Source organism: Entelurus aequoreus, linkage group LG20 (genome assembly GCF_033978785.1).
Source record: "Entelurus aequoreus isolate RoL-2023_Sb linkage group LG20, RoL_Eaeq_v1.1, whole genome shotgun sequence".
Lineage (NCBI taxonomy): Eukaryota > Metazoa > Chordata > Actinopteri > Syngnathiformes > Syngnathidae > Entelurus > Entelurus aequoreus.
The window spans coordinates 1,171,849-1,191,687 of NC_084750.1; the positions used below are offsets into that span (position 1 = coordinate 1,171,849).

Consider the following 19,839-nt stretch of genomic DNA (forward strand, 5'->3'; position numbering starts at 1 on the left):
AATGCGCATGTTGCCCGCCCTCTTAAAAGGGGAGGGGGTGTCGCACTAATATACAATGAAAATTTCAACCTTACCCCTAACCTAAATAATAAATATAAATCGTTTGAGGTGCTTACTATGAGGTCCGTCACACCGCTACCTCTCGACCTGGCTGTTATCTACCGCCCCCCTGGGCCCTATTCGGACTTTATCAGTGAATTCTCAGAGTTCGTTGCTGATCTAGTGACGCACGCCGACAATATAATCATAATGGGGGACTTTAATATCCATATGAATACCCCATCGGACCCTCAGTGCGTGGCGCTCCAAACCATAATTGATAGCTGTGGTCTTACACAAATAATACATGAACCCACGCATCGCAACGGTAATACAATAGATCTAGTGCTTGTCAGGGGTGTCACCACCTCCAAAGTTATGATACTTCCATATACTAAAGTAATGTCCGATCATTACCTTATAAAATTTGAAGTTTTGACTCTTTGTCAACAAGCTAATAATAATAATAACTGCTATAGCGGCCGCAACATTAATGCTGCCACAACGATGACTCTTGCTGACCTACTGCCTTCGGTAATAGCACCATTCCCAAATTATGTCGGCTCTATTGATAAACTCACTAACAACTTTGACGATGCCTTGCGCGAAATTATTGATAGTATAGCACCGCTAAAGCAAAAAAGGGCCCCTAAAAGGCGCACCCCATGGTTTACAGAAGAAATTAGAGCTCATAAATTATCATGTAGAAAACTGGAACGCAAATGGCGCGCGACTAAACTTGAGGTTTTCCATCAAGCATGGAGTGATAGTTTAATAACTTATAAACGCATGCTTACCTTAGCTAAAGCTAAATACTACTCAAATCTCATCCGCCTCAACAAAAACGATCCTAAATTTCTGTTTAGTACAGTAGCATCGCTAACCCAACAAGGGACTCCTCCCAGTAGCTCCACCCACTCAGCAGATGATTTTATGAATTTCTTTAATAAGAAAATTGAACTCATTAGAAAGGAGATTAAAGACAACGCATCCCAGCTACAACTGGGTTCCATTAACACAAATACGACTGTATATACGACGGACACTGCCCTCCAAAATAGTCTCTCTATTTTTGATGAAATAACATTAGAGGAATTATTACAGCGTGTAAGTGGGATAAAACAAACAACATGTTTACTTGACCCACTTCCTGGGAAACTTATCAAGGAACTGTTTGTATTATTAGGTCCATCAGTGTTAAATATTATAAACTTATCACTTTCCTCCGGCACTGTTCCCCTAGCATTCAAAAAAGCGGTTATTCATCCTCTGCTCAAAAGACCTAACCTCGATCCTGACCTCATGGTAAACTACCGACCGGTCTCCCACCTTCCGTTTATTTCCAAAATTCTCGAAAAAACTGTTGCACAGCAGCTAAATGAACACTTAGTGACTAACAATCTCTGTGAACCTTTTCAATCCGGTTTCAGGGCAAATCACTCTACGGAGACAGCCCTCGCAAAAATGACTAATGATCTATTGCTAACGATGGATTCTGATGCGTCATCTATGTTGCTGCTTCTTGATCTTAGCGCCGCTTTCGATACCGTCGATCATAATATTTTATTAGAGCGTATCAAAACACGTATTGGTATGTCAGACTTAGCCTTGTCTTGGTTTAACTCTTATCTTACTGACAGGATGCAGTGCGTCTCCCATAACAATGTGACCTCGGACTATGTCAAGGTAACGTGCGGAGTTCCCCAGGGTTCGGTTCTTGGCCCTGCACTCTTTAGTATTTACATGCTGCCGCTGGGTGACATCATACGCAAGTACGGTGTTAGCTTTCACTGTTATGCTGATGACACTCAACTCTACATGCCCCTAAAGCTGACCAACACGCCGGACTGTAGTCAGCTGGAGGCGTGTCTTAATGAAATTAAACAATGGATGTCCGCTAACTTTTTGCAACTCAACGCTAAGAAAACGGAAATGCTGATTATCGGTCCTGCTAGACACCAACATCTATTTAATAATACCACCTTAACATTTGACAACCAAACAATTAAACAAGGAGACTCGGTAAAGAATCTGGGTATTATCTTCGACCCAACTCTCTCGTTTGAGTCACACATTAAGAGTGTTACTAAAACGGCCTTCTTTCATCTCCGTAATATCGCTAAAATTCGTTCCATCTTGTCCACTAGCGACGCTGAGATCATTATTCATGCGTTCGTTACGTCTCGTCTCGATTACTGTAACGTATTATTTTCGGGCCTCCCTATGTCTAGCATTAAAAGATTACAGTTGGTACAAAATGCGGCTGCAAGGCTTTTGACAAAAACAAGAAAGTTTGATCATATTACGCCTATACTGGCTCACTTGCACTGGCTTCCTGTGCACTTAAGATGCGACTTTAAGGTTTTACTACTTACGTATAAAATATTACACGGTTTAGCTCCAGCCTATCTCGCCGATTGTATTGTACCATATGTCCCGACAAGAAATCTGCGTTCAAAGAACTCCGGCTTATTAGTGATTCCCAGAGCCAAAAAAAAGTCTGCGGGCTATAGAGCGTTTTCTATTCGGGCTCCAGTACTCTGGAATGCCCTCCCGGTAACAGTTAGAGATGCTACCTCAGTAGAAGCATTTAAGTCCCATCTTAAAACTCATTTGTATAATCTAGCCTTTAAATAGACCCCCCCTTTTTTAGACCAGTTGATCTGCCGTTTCTTTTCTTCTCTCCTCTTCTCCCCTGTCCCTTGCGAGGGGGAGTCGCATAGGTCCGGTGGCCATGGATGAAGTGCTGGCTGTCCAGAGCCGGGACCCCGGGTGGACCACTAGCCTGTGCATCGGTTGGGGACATCTCTGCGCTGCTGACCCGTCTCCGCTCGGGATGGTTTCCTGTTGGCCCCGCTGTGGACTGGACTCCCGCTGATGTGTTGGATCCACTGTGGACTGGACTTTCACAATGTTATGTCAGACCCACTCGACATCCGTTGCTTTCGGTCTCCCCTAGAGGGGGGGGGGTTACCCACATATGCGGTCCTCTCCAAGGTTTCTCATAGTCATTCACCGACGTCCCACTGGGGTGAGTTTTTCCTTGCCCGTATGTGGGCTCTGTACCGAGGATGTCGTTGTGGCTTGTACAGCCCTTTGAGACACTTGTGATTTAGGGCTATATAAATAAACATTGATTGATTGATTGATTAAAACTTAAGTCACGCACAGGCATCCTCCATAAAGGGATACACCCCTACCTTCCCGGTAAGGTCTATTCAGGTGTACTGGAGTGGAGGCTACGCCGGATAGTCGGACCTCGGATTCAGGAGGAACAGTGTGGTTTTCGTCCTGGTCATGGAACTGTGGACCAGCTCTATACTCTCGGCAGGGTCCTTGAGGGTGCATGGGAGTTTGCCCAACCAGTCTACATGTGTTTAGGGGACTTGGAGAAGGCATTCGACTGTGTCCCTCGGGGAGTCCTGTGGGGAGTGCTCAGAGAGTATGGGGTATCGGACTGTCTGATTGTGGCGGTCAGCTCCCTGTATGATCAGTGTCAGAGCTTGGTCCGCATTGCCGGCAGTAAGTCGGACACGTTTCCAGTGAGGGTTGGACTCCGCCAAGGCTGCCCTTCGTCACCGATTCTGTTCATAACTTTTATGGACATAATTTCTAGGCGCAGTCAAGGCGTTGAGGGGATCCGGTTTTGTGGCTGCAGGATTAGGTCTCTGCTTTTTGCAGATGATGTGGTCCTGATGGCTTCATCTGGCCAGGATCTTCAGCTCTCACTGGATCGGTTCGCAGCCGAGTGTGAAGCGACTGGGATGATAATCACCACCTCCAAGTCCGAGTCCATGGTTCTCGCCCGGAAAAGGGTAGAGTGCCATCTCCGGGTTGCTGAGGAGACCCTGCCCCAAGTGGAGGAGTTCAAGTACCTTAGAGTCTTGTTCACGAGTGAGGGAAGAGTGGATCGTGAGATCGACAGGCGGATCGGTGCGGCGTCTTCAGTAATGCGGACGCTGTATCGATCCGTTGTGGTAAAGAAGGAGCTGAGCAGGAAGGCAAAGCTGTCAATTTACCGGTCGATCTACGTTCCCATCCTCACCTATGGTCATGAGCTTTGGGTTATGACCGAAAGGACAAGATCACGGGTACAAGCGGCCGAAATGAGTTTCCTCCGCCGGGTGGCGGGGCTCTCCCTTAGAGATAGGGTGAGAAGCTCTGTCATCCGGGAGGAGCTCAAAGTAAAGCAGCTGCTCCTCCACATCGAGAGGAGCCAGATGAGGTGGTTCAGGCATCTGGTCAGGATGCCACCCGAACGCCTCTCTAGGGAGGTGTTTAGGGCACGTTCGACCGGTAGGAGGCCATGGGGAAGACCCAGGACACGTTGGGAAGACTATGTCTCCCGGCTGGACGAGCTGGAAGAAGTGGCTGGGGAGAGGGAAGTCTGGGCTTCCCTGCTTAGGCTGCTGCCCCCGCGACCCGACCTCAGATAAGCGGAAGAAGATGGATGGATGGACAAATAAGGCAGCAAGAGAAGTATCCCACACTTCTCTTTTGTAAAGTAAATCTGTACAGCAATATGATTTGCTAGCGCGAGGAGCTTCAAAGTGCGCTTAGACTAACTAATGTATCCGAATACAAACGATTATTAATGTGACAATAGAAGCTACTGATAGGAGCTACTGTTAAGATATGCGTTCCCTAGGAACTATTGTTTGTGTTGCAACAGGGACATTATTGAGTGATGCACCGGCAAATGGAGTCGAGCTTGTGATGTACTGTTGTGAACGTGTCTGCCGAAGTTGAACAATAAATTACGGCCCAGTTTGGTCTAAATAATAAATTATGTAGTCTGTGTTGGATAGAGAACATCGTTTAACAATTAACGATGTTTACTCTATCAAACATCATATATGTGTACATTAGAACACAGTACTATAATGGCCACAGTGACGTCTTCTCCATCAAACGCCATCTTGTCGCAACCTATTGATCAGATCTCGCGAGAGAAACAACCAACCATCTCTTCTTATTATTATTATTTTTCTTCTTACTGGCAGTAAAGGTTCATAGCGCCGCCCACTGTACTGTACAATGTAGTGTGGGCCATTGGGCATAACGAGTAAATCCCGTTAAGATCCTGTGGAGGGCAGCAATGCGCCTAACATGCTCTACTAGTCTGCTGGAAATAGAAAGAAGAAGAAAAACGAGGAAAAGGCAAAATGGCGTTTGACGGAGAATGGCTAAACGCGGGCATTATAGTCCCGTATTTTTAATTAGTGCATACATGTACACATATATGCCGTCTGATAGATTAAGCTAGATTAAGCGTTGTTAGAAATAATTTGTATTCGGATACATTAGTCTGAGCGTACGATGGCACGTCTCGTGCTAGCTTAGTGTGCTAGTTAGCTTAGCTTGTTAGCCGCTAACAAAGAGACGTGGAAGTTATCAACTCATCGCTAAGCAGAGATCAAGTGTGAGTGTAAAGTGTTGTGATTGTGTGAAAATGTGCGAAAGAACGATAGCAGAGTACGAGGAGGAACTGTGTCCAACAAAAGAAGACAATGAGGTGGACGCTGTTTTCAAGAAGCATCAAATTGTTACACACAGAACAGGTTTGTTTACTTCTTACTCTCACATGTTTACTCATTTCATATTAACAGTATTCTTAAATACATTGTTTTAGAAAGGAATTTATTCTCATCTCCCAGTGTTTAACTCCTCAGTAAGGAGGAGCTATTTGCTGTCATACAAGTTGGTAGACGTTGATAGTTGACATTTTGATATGAAGGGCCGTTAGGGACATTATTCAGAATTACCTCTTACATACACTACTGAAATGCTCTCACATAAACAACTGAAATGTTTTTCTCTCGAACACACCCTACTGAAACACTCTTATACACACTTCTGAAATGCTCTTACATACACTACTGAAATGCTCTTACATACACGACTGAAACACTCTTATAAACACTACTGAAATGTTCTTACATACACTACTGAAACACTCTTATAAACACTACTGAAATGCTCTTACATATACTACTGAAACACTCTTGTAAACACTACTGAAATGCTCTTACATACACGACTGAAACACTCTTATAAACACTACTGAAATGCTCTTACATACACTACTGAAACACTCATAAACACTACTGAAATGCTCTTACATACACGACTGAAACACTCTTATAAACACTACTGAAATGCTCTTACATACACTACTGAAATGCTCTTACATGCTCTACTGAAACACTCTTATAAACACTACTGAAATGCTCTTACATACACTACTGAAACACTCTTATAAACACTACTGAAATGCTCTTACATACACTACTGAAACACTCTTATAAACACTACTGAAATGCTCTTACATACACTACTGAAATGCTCTTACATACACTACTGAAACACTCTTATAAACACTACTGAAACACTCTTACATACACTACTGAAACACTCTTATAAACACTACTGAAACACTCTTACATACACTACTGAAACACTCTTATAAACACTACTGAAACACTCTTACATACACTACTGAAACACTTTTACATACACTACTGAAACACTCTTATACACACTACTGAAACACTCTTACATACACTACTGAAACACTCTTATACACACTACTGAAACACTCTTATAAACACTACTGAAACACTCTTACATACACTACTGAAATGCTCTCACATAAACAACTAAAATGTTTTTCTCTCATGCACACACACACACACCTGGAATAATTTTTCGCTAGTATGTATAAACGGATTTCACCTGTGTGTGTGCTTTTTACACGTGCGTGTGAGAGACAATTTCAGTAGTATGTGTGCAAAGATTTCTGTTATGTGTATGAGCGCATCTTACCATTGTGTATGGGAGCATCTTACCACTGTGTATGCGAGCATTTTACCAGTGTGTGTGAGCGATGTTGCATTCCGGTTCCGGTTACCAATAATCCCCGCCCCTTTTCAGACAAGTTTTTTTTTTTTTTTTTTTAAAGCCAAGTTACAATATGTCTGCCTGACTGCGGACAAGTAGCTTAACTGAGGCAGGAGCTCTACTTCATAATTTGAGGGCTTCAGCGGAGAATATAAGAACACTTTCAATGTAACAAGGGTCGGGCTGATTGCACCTGCGTGCTGCGGCACCTGAGAGGCCACACAGCGGTGCCTTTCTCCCCCCGACAGCCAAGCAGCCTGGAGCACTCGTTCCATTGCGAGTTTACACCGCAGCATCATCAAGTGCAACGTTCCAGCTCTTGGACATCGAAGCAAGGAGGAAGAAAAGGTAATTAGACATTATTTATTTCTAAATGATCGATTGTAGCTGAAATAGGCTCCAGCGCCACCCGCGACCCCGAAGGGAATAAGCGGTAGTAAATGGATGGCTGGATGGATGTTGAATCACACAAAATGTAAGACAACATGGCATCGTAGTGAGCTAAACAGTTAGCCTTAGTCTGCCTCCGCTACAAACAAGTTAGCAACTAGTGTTTCCGCGGCTCCTAAGAGTCTGACATCTATTGCAAACTTGCCGTTTGTCTCGGAGGAAGCGGACAAAAGTACACAGTCAAATCAGCTAGTAATGTTTGCAGTGTTGTTGCTATGGTAACATGTCGAAATGTGAGTCACGTCGTGGTACTTCAGTAGCTAATCATATACTAATAAGAATGGATTACATTTATTTAGCCCTTTTCTATCGACTAGATAAGGGGTCCCCAAACTACGGCCCGCAGGCCGGTTACGGCCCGCCAGCATCCAAAATCCGGCCCGCGGGGGAAAAAAAAAATATTATTTTAAATCTGACTTTTCTAATCCATTTTTTGGTGTCTCCTAGCCGCTCAGGCAAATCGTATTGTCTAAAAATGCATTTCTCTGTATGGCTTATATTGTCTTAGCTGTTTTCATGTGATCCGATTTAAGGCTGAAACGACGCGTCGACGTAGTCGACGTCATCGGTTACGTAAATACGTCGACGCCGTTTTTGTGCGTCGACGCGTCGCATATTTACGTCACACTACCGTCATGGCGGACCGCAAAGCAGACGATCAAAGCAGACGATGCGAGCGAGGGGGGAAAAGCATGCCAAAAGTGGTCAAAAGTGTGGGAGTATTTCAATAAACGGCCTAATAATGTTGTTGTATGCACACTGTGTCGAGCGGAAATGGCCTATCATAGCAGCACAACGGCTATGAACGAACATTTGAAAAGAAAACCATCAACTAGTCAATCGTCCGCGCGAGCATACGTTGTCATCATTACACAAAATCATGAATGTGTCATTTGTATCTGCTAGGGGTGTAACGGTACGTGTTTTGTATTGAACCGTTTCGGTACGGGGCTTTCGGTTCGGCACGGGGGTGTACCGAACGAGTTTCTAAGCTAACGCTAACTTTAGCTGATAAAGTCTTAACAAGCTGCTTCGCTCCTCTGCCTCTGTCTCAGCACGCAGCATTGTCCCACCCACACAACCATCTGATTGGTACACACGCAGCATTGTCCCACCCACACAACCATCTGATTGGTACACACGAAGCATTATCAGCCAATCAGCAGTGTGTATTCAGAGCGCATGTAGTCAGCGCTTCAGCGTGGAGCAGATAGGTGTTTAGCAGGTGAGCATCAGGCAGCGGACTCTCCCCAAATGATAATAAACACCTCCCAGTCAACTACTAGTAACATCACTAGGAGCCCGTTGACCTTCTAGAAATATAAACTGCAGCTCAGCTCACTCGCAGTCCTGGCTTGAGGTGAAGGCTAATTACCTCTCAGTTCCAGCCACATCGACCCCTTCTGAGCGCCTATTTTCAGCTGCTGGGAATATTGTAAACAAGAAAAGAACCAGAGCATGTACACATGCTAACCTTTCTTCATTACAACTGTTAGTCACTCACTGGAATGAGTAGAATTGGTTATTGTGTACTGTGTTGGACTGAATGTTTATTTTGCACATTTTAAAAGCAATACTTAATGTTTACAGTGCTCCAGAATATTTAGATTGGCACTTTTTGTATTGGATGTTTATCTTTATTTTTGCACATTTTAGCAAATAAGCAATACTTTCACTTTTGTTGAAATGTTTACACTGTTGTTACAGAATATTTCGTTTTGCACTTTTTTGTATTGGATGTTTATCTTTATTTTTGCACATTTTAAAGCAAAATAAGCAATACTTTTACTTTTGAAATGCTTATACTATTGCAGAATATTAAGATTTGCACTGGATGTTGACTTTTATATTTGCACATTAAAAAGCAAATAAGCTACTTTTAATTTTGTTAAATGTTAAAAGTTTTAAATGTTTACATTGTTACAGAATATTTAGTCATGTTGTTGTCAATGTTGACTGAGTGGCCATACTTCTTTTTTTTGTAAATAAAAGCCATGCCTTTTGAAAAAACGGGCCTACATTTATTTTTTCATCTTCATTTTGAATAAAAAAATAATCGGTAAAAGGAAAAATAATCTATAGATTAATCGAAAAAATTATCTATAGATTAACCGATTAATCAAAAAAAATAATCTATAGATTAATCGATAGAAAAATAATCGTTAGCTGCAGCCTTAATCCGATTGTTACATTCTTATTTCAGAGTCACCACACAACTGCATGACCATTTCAACAAGGATGGAACAAACAACCTCTGGATTGTGTTCTTCGACTAATTCCAAAGCATGATGCAATTCTTTGCCATGATATAGTGATGGACACACTGTGAGAAATGTGTTCAGTGGCTATACTGGATCTGGGCCGCTCTGGGTGGCCAGTCATGGGTGTTGGAGGTGCCAAATTTGTCTCTCTGTCTGGCCTCATGTTCATGCAGCACATTGCGAAAACATCTATACAATGATCCTAGAAGGTTACGGACATCCGCATCATCACACACACCAAGAAATGCAGATACAGTTTGAGCTTGCTCATTAAGCTCTCGATAAAGCCTCTCCTGATGGAAGTTATCAGAGTCCTCTTTTTGCAGCCTCTCAATGCAGTGCAGAACACTAGTAAAAAAAACAGAAAACATCCTCTTCATTGCCTCTCACTTCCAAAAATAAAGCTTGAATCTGAAAAATGAAGAATATCATATGAACATATGTTGTGGATGAAGCAAGAAGTGCTTGTCACCATATTCCATCGTTACCGGAATACACGGTCAGTCCATGCGTGCACGAAGACGACGAGACTTCCGTCAAATTGTTTTACGCAGTTATGATCATGCCCGTCATACCAGTTATCATGGTTTTTGCTTTTGTAATCATTATTTGAATAACAATAACATATAAAAGATTACATAGAAAACAAATGTTACTTAAGAATACAGTATTTATTTTGAAACTGAACAGCAGCCTTAAATAGCAAATAAATACTTTTTACTATTACATTAAACACATCAATTCACAATACTGATCATTTAAAAGTCTAGTTTTTGTGACACCACAGATAGATTTTTGTTAAAATGCGTTGTTTAAAAAGAAGTATGCGATGAGTTAGTGGTGCCCCTGTGTGTCATTTATTGCGATGACAGAAAAGTAAAAGTGGTTGAAAATGTGGCGATAATACTCATTTTTTTAAATGTACATTCTGTTAATTTGTATATTGTTGTTCCCTTTTACTCCTTGGTAAGCTATAGTTTTATACAAAACATTAAAATAACAGAACATGATGTAGCAGACTCCGTCGTAAAATGTTCAAGTTCCGGAAGTGACGTAGTCTACACGCAGATTGTGTTTTCCGCTATCAATGGAGTAGTGTGCTGCAAACTTAGCAACATTATATGTACTTCACTGTTTGGAGGAAAACAAAAGGCAATCGAACAGCAATGACTAGAATGGTGCATTTTTCTTTAAAGCTATTTCCATAACAAAGATATTTGATATTAAACATTTTCAAATTAAGTATTTACAAATTATTTTCGTCATAATTTTCAATCATTTAACAATATATTTAAACAACACTAACAAAAAACAAGAAATGTAAGAAATAACAGTTAAAAGTATAAAACAAAAATCAAATAAAAGCATCATATTACACATTACATATTGTTTTTTCTTTTCTTTCTTTTCACCGTCTCCCCTCTCTGCCTGCCTCTGCCGTGAGCACTGACTCCATGCGCTCTGAATACTCACTGCTGATTGGCTGTTACCGCTCTGAATAAGCACTGCTGATTGGCTGTTACATGTGCTCTGAATACGCACTGCTGATTGGCTGTTACCGCTCTGCGTGTAACCAATCAGATGGTTCTGTGGGTCGGACAATGCTGGGTGCTGCAGAGACTACTGACAGAGGCAGTACGAAGCGTAACAGCTTGTTAAGGATTTAGTTTAGCACCAAATGATAATATAAATACATTTAATAAAGTCAAATACAAATAAGGCAACAAGAGAAGTATCCTACATTTCTCTTTTGTAAAGTAAATCTGAAAAGCAGATATGGGCATCTACATCAACTATATGATTTTCCTGAGAAGCTGGACAGGACAAAACTAAAACAAATAAAAAAATACTTTAGTTTAGGCGGTGGCTCTTTGTTGTTAAGGCGGCCTTAAGGTATGAGACATTTATGGCCTATCCAATGCATCTTTAGGGACCTTACGGGATGTCTCCAAACGCCCACTCTCTCTAAAGACAAAGAATGGTGTGATGTTGGTTGATCACTAAATTATGTTTTCAGTCAAATGTTATCCTCTAAATAGGTTTATTTTATGATTGATGTTGTTAACAGGCTTGCCCAATGTTTAACCAAAACTAGTATCACAAATTAGATAGAATGTGTTTTGCTCCTTCCACCTTCTACCATCTTAGTCACGTCCGTTGTGTCCTTGGGCAAGACACTTCACCCTTGCTCCTGATGGGTGTTGGTTAGCGCCTTGCATGGCAGCTCCCGCCATCAGTGTGTGAATGTGTGTGTGAATGGGTGAATGTGGAAATACTGTCAAAGCGCTTTGAGTACCTTGAAGGTAGAAAAGCGCTATACAAGTATAACCCATTTATCATTTATTTATTCCTCCTACCCCCTCCCAGGATGGGACATTTCACCCAGGCCTCTCACCTACATCCTCGCTACTTTTTGAAAGCATATACAATTTGAAGATTTTTTTTTACCTCGGTCTCTTTTTCTCATTTCTACATTAGCAAAAGCCCTTTCTCTTTTGTAATCTGAAGGTTTTTGAGCACTCAAATAGTCAAAAGTTAGTAAATACTAATAATAAATACTTAGTTTTTCTCTGTACAATTTTTATGTTGGATATGAAAAAATCCAGAACAAATGTAAGACACCTAGTTTATTTGTTGCCATGGAGATGAGGATTGCTGACTTAGGCCATGTCCACACATACACAGAGATTTTCAAAAACCCATATTTGGGGTTAAAACGATCTCCATTCACACAAGTGTAGTTTCAAAACTCTATGTCTACACACAAACGCATATACCTGCTCTCTTGCACAATTTTTCCAATCAGAAGCCTGAAAAAAGCAGCAATAGCTGACTTGGTTGTATAACACCTCCTATTATGTTTATTTTGATAAACTTTAGACGTACAATGGCATGTACATTATCTTTAAAACCAGCCTGCACGTACACAAACCCCGCCCTCCCAGGGTTGGGGGGGCGGGGTTTGGTGGTAGCGGGGGTGTATAATGTAGCCCGGAAGAGTTAGGGATGCATGGGATTCTGGGTATTTGTTCTGTTGTGTTTATGTTGTGTTACGGTGCGGATGTTCTCCCGAAATGTGTTTGTCATTCTTGTTTGGTGTGGGTTCACAGTGTGGCGCATATTAGTAACAGTGTTAAAGTTGTTTTATACGGACACCCTCAGTGTGAACTGTATGGCTGTTGACTAAGTATGCCTTGCAGTCACTTACATGTGTAAGGCAAAGCCCGCTTACGACATGTGACTGGGCCGGCACGCAGATAGTGTAAAATCGGACGCCAAAGGCACTGACATCACGGCACGCCCTCAATATTGTTACCCCAGGAGATTTTCGGGAGAGGCACTGAAATTTGGAAGTTTCCCGGAAAAATCGGGAGGGTCAGCAAGTATGCAGCTGAGCCGCATCAGAGTGATCAAAGAGCCGCGAGTTGCCGACCCCTGGTCTATGCAATCGTATGTGCACAATATGTATTATTTATTGCAGATTTTTTGGTCTTTTGTTGTGCTTTACTTTGTAGAAATGGCGACGCTGAAGTGGCGTCAGCGCTGTGCTCTTTCAATGTATTGCCAACATAATTTCCCCATTGTGGGATGAATTAAGTTTATATTATCCTATCATATATTAAATGATATATCACAATATGAATTATATTGCTCATCCCTAGTTAAAAGTCCCCTTCTTTTTTTCTTGTGAATAATTTTGTGAAGAATGGTGTGTTTGTCCCCCACGGAGATTTCGGGCCAGGGCATACAATAACTTGGTTTTCTTTGGTACATGTAAACATACTGAAAGCCTCATGTGACTGAGCAAAGCTGGATGTTTCTAAAGCATGCGTTTGTCTTCTTGTGTCCTGCAGATGTCTGGGAAGATCATCTTCTCCCTGAGCACCAGGAGTGGAGCTTCAGGATGGAGCAGGAGGAGCCACAGACCTCCCACATTAAGGAGGAAGATGAAGCGTCACAGACGCCTCTCGTTAAAAACGAAGAGGAAGACCCACGGACCCCCCATATCAAAGAGGAAGAGGAGGAAATCGGCATCAGTCAGGAGGGAGAGCATCTTAAATGGTTGGAGGAGTTCCCAGTGATTGGTGTGATTGTGAAGAGTGAAGATTATAAGGTCAAAGGTGAAAGTGAGGAGAAGAGAGAAGTGGAGCCTCCAAGCAGCAGCTCAATTCAACACATGACAACAGAAGCTGATGGAGACCACACTGAGGATGAAGACTCTAAAGCTGATAAGACGTGTCACACTGACAACACACGCTTAAAATGTTCTCACTGTGACAAAACTTTTCAACGCCCTAGTGGCCTTAAAAGACACATGAGAATACACACTGGAGAAAAACCCTTTTCCTGCTCAGAATGTGGTAAAAGTTTTTTACGAAAATATGTACTGAACAAACACATGCTGAGACACTCTGGGGAAAAAGGTGAAAGTGAGGAGAATCGAGAAGTGGAGCCTCCAAGCAGCAGCTCAACTCAACACATGACAACAGAAGCTGATGGAGACCACACTGAGGATGAAGACTCTAAAGCTGATAAGACGTGTCACACTGACAACACACGCTTAAAATGTTCTCACTGTGACAAAACCTTTCAACGCCCTGGTGATCTTAGAAGACACATGAGAATTCACACTGGAGAAAAACCCTTTTCCTGCTCAGAATGTGGTAAAAGTTTTTTACGAAAATATGTGTTGAACGAACACATGCTGAGACACTCTGGAGAAAAGCCTTTTTCTTGTTCAATCTGCGGTAAAGATTTTGTACAAAATCACTATTTGAAAGCACACATGAGATTACACAGCGGAGAAAAACCTAATACCTGTTCAATCTGTGGTAAAGGTTTTGTAAGACGTTCCAATTTGAAAACACACATGAGAACACACACGGGAGAAAAACCCTTTTCCTGCTCGTTATGTGGTAAAGGTTTTGCTCACAACTATTTGGTGAAAGAACACATGCAAATACACACTGGAGAAAAACGTTTTTCCTGCTCAGTATGTGATAAAGGTTTTGTACGGAAACATTTGTTGAAAGAACACATGAGAAATCACACGGGAGAAAAACCTTTTTCATGCTCAGTATGTGGTAAAAGCTTTGCCCGGAATACATTTTTGAAGGAACACGCAAGAACACACACTGGAGAAAAACCTTTTTCCTGTTCAATCTGTGGTAAAAGTTTTGCACGCTCAAATAAGTTCAAAGTACACATGAGAACACACACAGGTGAGAAAGTGTTGAGTTGCAGTATGTGCGGTGAAAGATTCTCTTTTCAGTACCAGTGTAAGAAACACACGTGTGCTGGTTAAAACAGCAGCAGCAAATGAAGTCAAAACTTTAACTTTGACGTTCTAACGACATCAGTACATTTAACATGTGTGACATCATTGTTGTGTGTGTAACACTCTCCATGCATTGATTTTCCACCGCTTGTCCCTTTCAAACTTCTACCATTTATAATTGGATATTTTAGATTATTGCTTCTTTCAGTCAAGTACATGGATTAATACACAGCATTGTGTACTTTTATTTCAAATTGTACAGAACAATTTAACTGTAAAGGTGACAGTAAATTGTACAAAACATATGTGACATACATTAAACATGTTATGTGTATATAGATATTCATAATTCACTTGTTTTTTATATGTTTTTGAAATTATGAAGTGTTACATATTTTCAATTCTAATTGTAAATGATTGCATAGATTAACTCCTTCATTTGATAAAAATATTTGTTTTACATTTTTAATGGTATTATTTCCATGGAGAGGTCTGAAATCACAGGATGCCGATGATGCATGTTCCATTTTGTTGTTTATCCTTAAAATAAAAATGACATCAAAAATCTGATTTCTTTATTGTATTTCTATCATTTCATCCATGAACGAGACATAATACATTACTTTTGTAATGGAAGTTAAACTATCTTTTTTTATTTATTGCGTTTTTAAACGTTCAGCAGTGCAGTTAAGTGGTTCAGGTCATTTTTTCCAGGATGCTCTGCAGGGAAAAGAAACATTTAATCATGAGCGCTCATGTACTTGTAGCCCAATTAGTCATTTTGATTGTAGGCTAACAGACACTTGCAGCGTGGCTTGCCTTCATTGTGTAATAATAATGGCTTTAGGAGCCTGCCAGTCAGGGCTCAGGGTTAGCTGCGCTCATAAAAGGCGCAGCGTGCTCTCTGGCAGCTTCCGGTTTAAATCGCGGCTTGGTGGAGCGCGTGGGACGCCAAAACCTCTGAACTTTGACGCAAATGTAAGTGCCTCTGAACTTTGACGCACTAGCTATCTTTGAAGCAAATGTAAGTTGGCACCTGTATGGAAGTAGAATTGTCTCACATCAACATATACTGTATATATCAATATGATATTTATTATTTATCAATATGATATTAATACATATATGAATAAATATACAAATACAAATGTGATATGCAAATAAATAGATAATTTGTATAAATAAACGTGTATTTGTAAATATATTTTTGAGATTTGAAAATATACACAAATAAAATTTATAAATATAAAAATGTGACATACAAATAAATCAAGAATTTGTATGAATAAACGTGTATTTGTAAATATATTTTTGAGATTTGAATATAAATATGCTTGATTTTGTATTTGTATTGAATTTGCATATGTGGATCGCTATCTGTGTTGGCCCTGCGATGAGGTGGCGACTTGTCCAGGGTGTACCCTGCCTTCCGCCCGATTGTAGCTGAGATAGGCTTCAGTGCCCCCTGCGACCCCGAAGGGAATAAGCGGTAGGAAATGGATGGATGGGTGGATCGCTTTTTTGCTTTTGTGTCGATGAGACATTATTCCCACAAACTAGATGCCCAAATAAATGTGACCTACACACTACACCTGAACAACCAGCAGAGGGCACTGCAGCCAGAGCGATCTCGGTCATAGACATGGTCAGACACTGGCGAGCCAATCAGAGGCACACTAGGGAGGGTCATATGATGATTGATATATGATGATGATTTGACACATTGCACTGATAAGAGATCAGTATCTACATCGGGACAAGGTCATTAAACGGTATTGATACAATAAAATAAGCAGCTAGCACGGTATTTCAGATGAACTGGATAAATTAGCATTAGCTAATACAACGCTAACGTTAGCAAGCTCAGGCCCGTTGTGCGTTCTCTCGGTAAAGACGTGGATTGTTTTTGTGCAGAGAACTCCGGGCATTTTGCATATAATGCATATAATGCTCTGTGACCTATACAGCTCTGGCTGCAGTGCCCTCTGCTGGTTGTTCAGGGGAGTGTGTAGGTCACATTCATTTGTGCATCTGGTTTGTGGGAGGAATGTCTCATCGACACAAAAGCAAAAAAGCGATCCACAAATGCAATTTCAATTCAAATACAAAATTAAGCATATTTATATTCAAATCTCAAAAATATATATACAAATACATGTTTATTTATTAAAAAAAATCTTGATTTATTTGTATGTCACATTTTTATATTTATAAATTTTATTTGTTTATATTTTCAAATCTCAAATATATACTTACAAATACGCGTTCATTTATACAAATTATTTATTTGTTTGTATGTCACATTTGTATTTGTATATTTATTAATACATGCATATGTATTAATATCATATTGATATATATAAGTTGATGTGAGACAATTCTACTTCCATACACCTACACTTCAAAATGTGATCTGTTTGTACAATAGTGTTCTGTGGTTACTTTTTGGTTGGCCAAGCGGACGTGACGACAGGCTGTCCTCATTCAGGTCCGCACGGACCTGGAGGGGGCGTGCCTTAAGTCCGGCTGGAAATCGGGAGTAATTCGAGAGAATAGTTGTCCCGGGAGATTTTCGGGAGAGGCACTGACATTCGGGAGTCTCCTGGAAAATTCGGGAGGGTTGGCAAGTATGCTGTGATGAGGTGGCGACTTGTCCAGGGTGTACCCCGCCTACCGCCCGAATGCAGCTGAGATAGAATGCAGCTGAGATAGAATCCAGCGACCCCACCGCGACCCCAAAAGGGACAAGCGGTAGGAAATGGATGGATTAATTATCAATAGCGCTATTTTTATTGGTGTTTGTTTTGCTCCATTTGTAGTGTAATAATGTTCATTGTCATTTCAGTGTTAATATTTATTTCACTAACTGCTTCTTTGCTATCACTTGTGTATCATATTTGCTGTTCTGTTGTTTTTGTTATTGTTGTGTTTGTTGTTGTTGTCTCTCTGTCTTCTTCCCCTCTTGTTCCCACAATTTCCCCGTCTTTCTTCCTTGTTTTCTCTTTCCATCCCCTCCTGCTCCGGCCCGGCTGCACCAAATGATAATATAAATACATTTAAAGGCCTACTGAAATGAATTTTTTTTATTTAAACGGGGATAGCAGATCTATTCTATGTGTCATACTTGATCATTTCGCGATATTGCCATATTTTTGCTGAAAGGATTTAGTATAGAACAACGACGATAAAGATTGCAACTTTTGGTATCTGATAAAAAAAAGGCTTGCACCTACCGGAAGTAGCGTGACGTAGTCAGTTGAACATATATGCAAAGTTCCCTATTGTTTACAATGATGGCCGCATGAAGTGAGAGAGATTCGGACCGAGAAAGCGACAATTTCCCCATTAATTTGAGCGAGGATGAAAGATTTGTGGATGAGTAAAGTGCAAGTGAAGGACTAGTGGGGAGTTGAAGCTATTCAGATAGGGAAGATGCTGTGAGAGCCGGGGGTGACCTGATATTCAGCTGGGAATGACTACAACAGTAAATAAACACAAGACATATATATACTCTATAAGCCACAACACAACCAGGCTTATATTTAATATGCCACAAATTAATCCTGCATAAAAACACCTGCGTGTTTGTTATGCTAGCTCCTAGCTCCTCTGCTAGCTCCTAGCTCCATAGAACACGCCAATACAATTCAAACACCTGATCAACACACACAATCACTCAGCCCAAAAGACCGTTTACCTAACCCAAGGTTCATAAAGCTTATATATTTTTAAAAAGTTACGTACGTGACGCGCACATACGGTCAAGTTATCGAATGTTTAGCAGCCAAGGCTGCATACTCACGGTACCTGATATTCAGCTGGGAATGACTACAACAGTAAATAAACACAAGACATATATTTACTCTATTAGCCACAACACAACCAGGCTTATATTTAATATGCCACAAATTAATCCTGCATAATAACACCTGCGTGTTTGTTATGCTAGCTCCTAGCTCCATAGAACACGCCAATACAATTCAAACACCTGATCAACACACACAATCACTCAGCCCAAAAGACCGTTCACCTAACCCAAGGTTCATAAAGCTTATATATTTTTAAAAAGTTACGTACGTGACGCGCACGTACGGTACGGTACGTGTTATGCTAGCTCCTAGCTCCTCTGCTAGCTCCTAGCTCCATAGAACACGCCAATACAATTCAAACACATGATCAACACACACAATCACTCAGCCCAAAAGACCGTTCACCTAACCCAAGGTTCATAAAGCTTATATATTTTAAAAAAGTTACGTACATACGCAAAAAAAAGCCAAAGCTGCATACTCACAGTAGCACGTCTGCGTCTTTGTCATCCAAATCAAAGTAATCCTGGTAAGAGTCTGTGTTGTCCCAGTTCTCTACAGGCGTCTGTGTATCCAAATCAAAAGTCCTCCTGGTTAGAGTCTCTGTTATCCGAGTTCTTCCATCTTGACTGCATCTTTCGGGAATGTAAACAAAGAAGCGCCGGCTGTGTACTGTTGTGGCTGACTACGTTCGAAAAATACGTCCATTTCGCACCGACAACTTTCTTCTTTGCTTGCTCGGCTTCCTTCTCCATAATGCAATGAACATGATTGAAACAGATTCACGAACACAGATGTCCAGAATACTGTGGAATTATGAAATGAAAACAGAGCTTTTTCGCATCGGCTTCAATGTGGAAGGCATACCCGTGTTCGCCGGGCCACGTCACACGCATACGTCATCCTCAGAGGCGTTTCGAACCGGAAGTTTAGCGGCAAATTTAAAATGTCACTTTATAAGTTAACCCGGCCGTATTGGCATGTGTTATAATGTTAAGATTTCATCATTGATATATAAACTATCAGACTGCGTGGTCGGTAGTAGTGGGTTTCAGTAGGCCTTTAATAAAGTCAAATACAAATAAGGCAACAAGAGATGTAT

The 19,839-nt window shown here is 41.1% G+C and overlaps 1 protein-coding gene across 3 annotated transcripts; it reads left to right on the forward strand.

Moving 5' to 3' along the window:
• Window positions 1-5,199: 5,199 nt before the first annotated feature.
• LOC133635807 (gastrula zinc finger protein XlCGF57.1-like) lies at window positions 5,200-15,432 on the forward strand. 3 transcript variants are annotated; one of them, XM_062029117.1, is made up of 3 exons: window positions 5,200-5,600; window positions 7,001-7,287; window positions 13,505-15,432. In XM_062029117.1, the coding sequence occupies exon 3, from the start codon at window positions 13,555-13,557 to the stop codon at window positions 14,953-14,955; it is 1,401 nt and encodes a 466-aa protein (XP_061885101.1). In that variant the 5' UTR covers window positions 5,200-5,600; window positions 7,001-7,287; window positions 13,505-13,554; the 3' UTR covers window positions 14,956-15,432. The 3 variants fall into 3 exon arrangements, with proteins under 3 accessions (XP_061885101.1, XP_061885099.1, XP_061885100.1); XM_062029115.1 differs by having other exon boundaries at window positions 7,116-7,287; XM_062029116.1 differs by lacking the exon at window positions 7,001-7,287.
• The last annotated feature ends 4,407 nt before the right edge of the window (window positions 15,433-19,839 follow it).

What these genes read in the sequence shown, in the direction of transcription:
- LOC133635807 (XM_062029115.1), top strand. Translation starts at nt 5,550, where the DNA reads ATGAGGTGGACGCTGTTTTCAAGAAGCATCAAATTGTTACACACAGAA. An exon ending in AATTGTTACACACAGAACAG is followed by an intron (nt 5,601 to 7,115) that starts GTTTGTTTACTT and finishes CAATGTAACAAG; the next exon opens with GGTCGGGCTGATTGCACCTG. An exon ending in GAAGCAAGGAGGAAGAAAAG is followed by an intron (nt 7,288 to 13,504) that starts GTAATTAGACAT and finishes TGTGTCCTGCAG; the next exon opens with ATGTCTGGGAAGATCATCTT.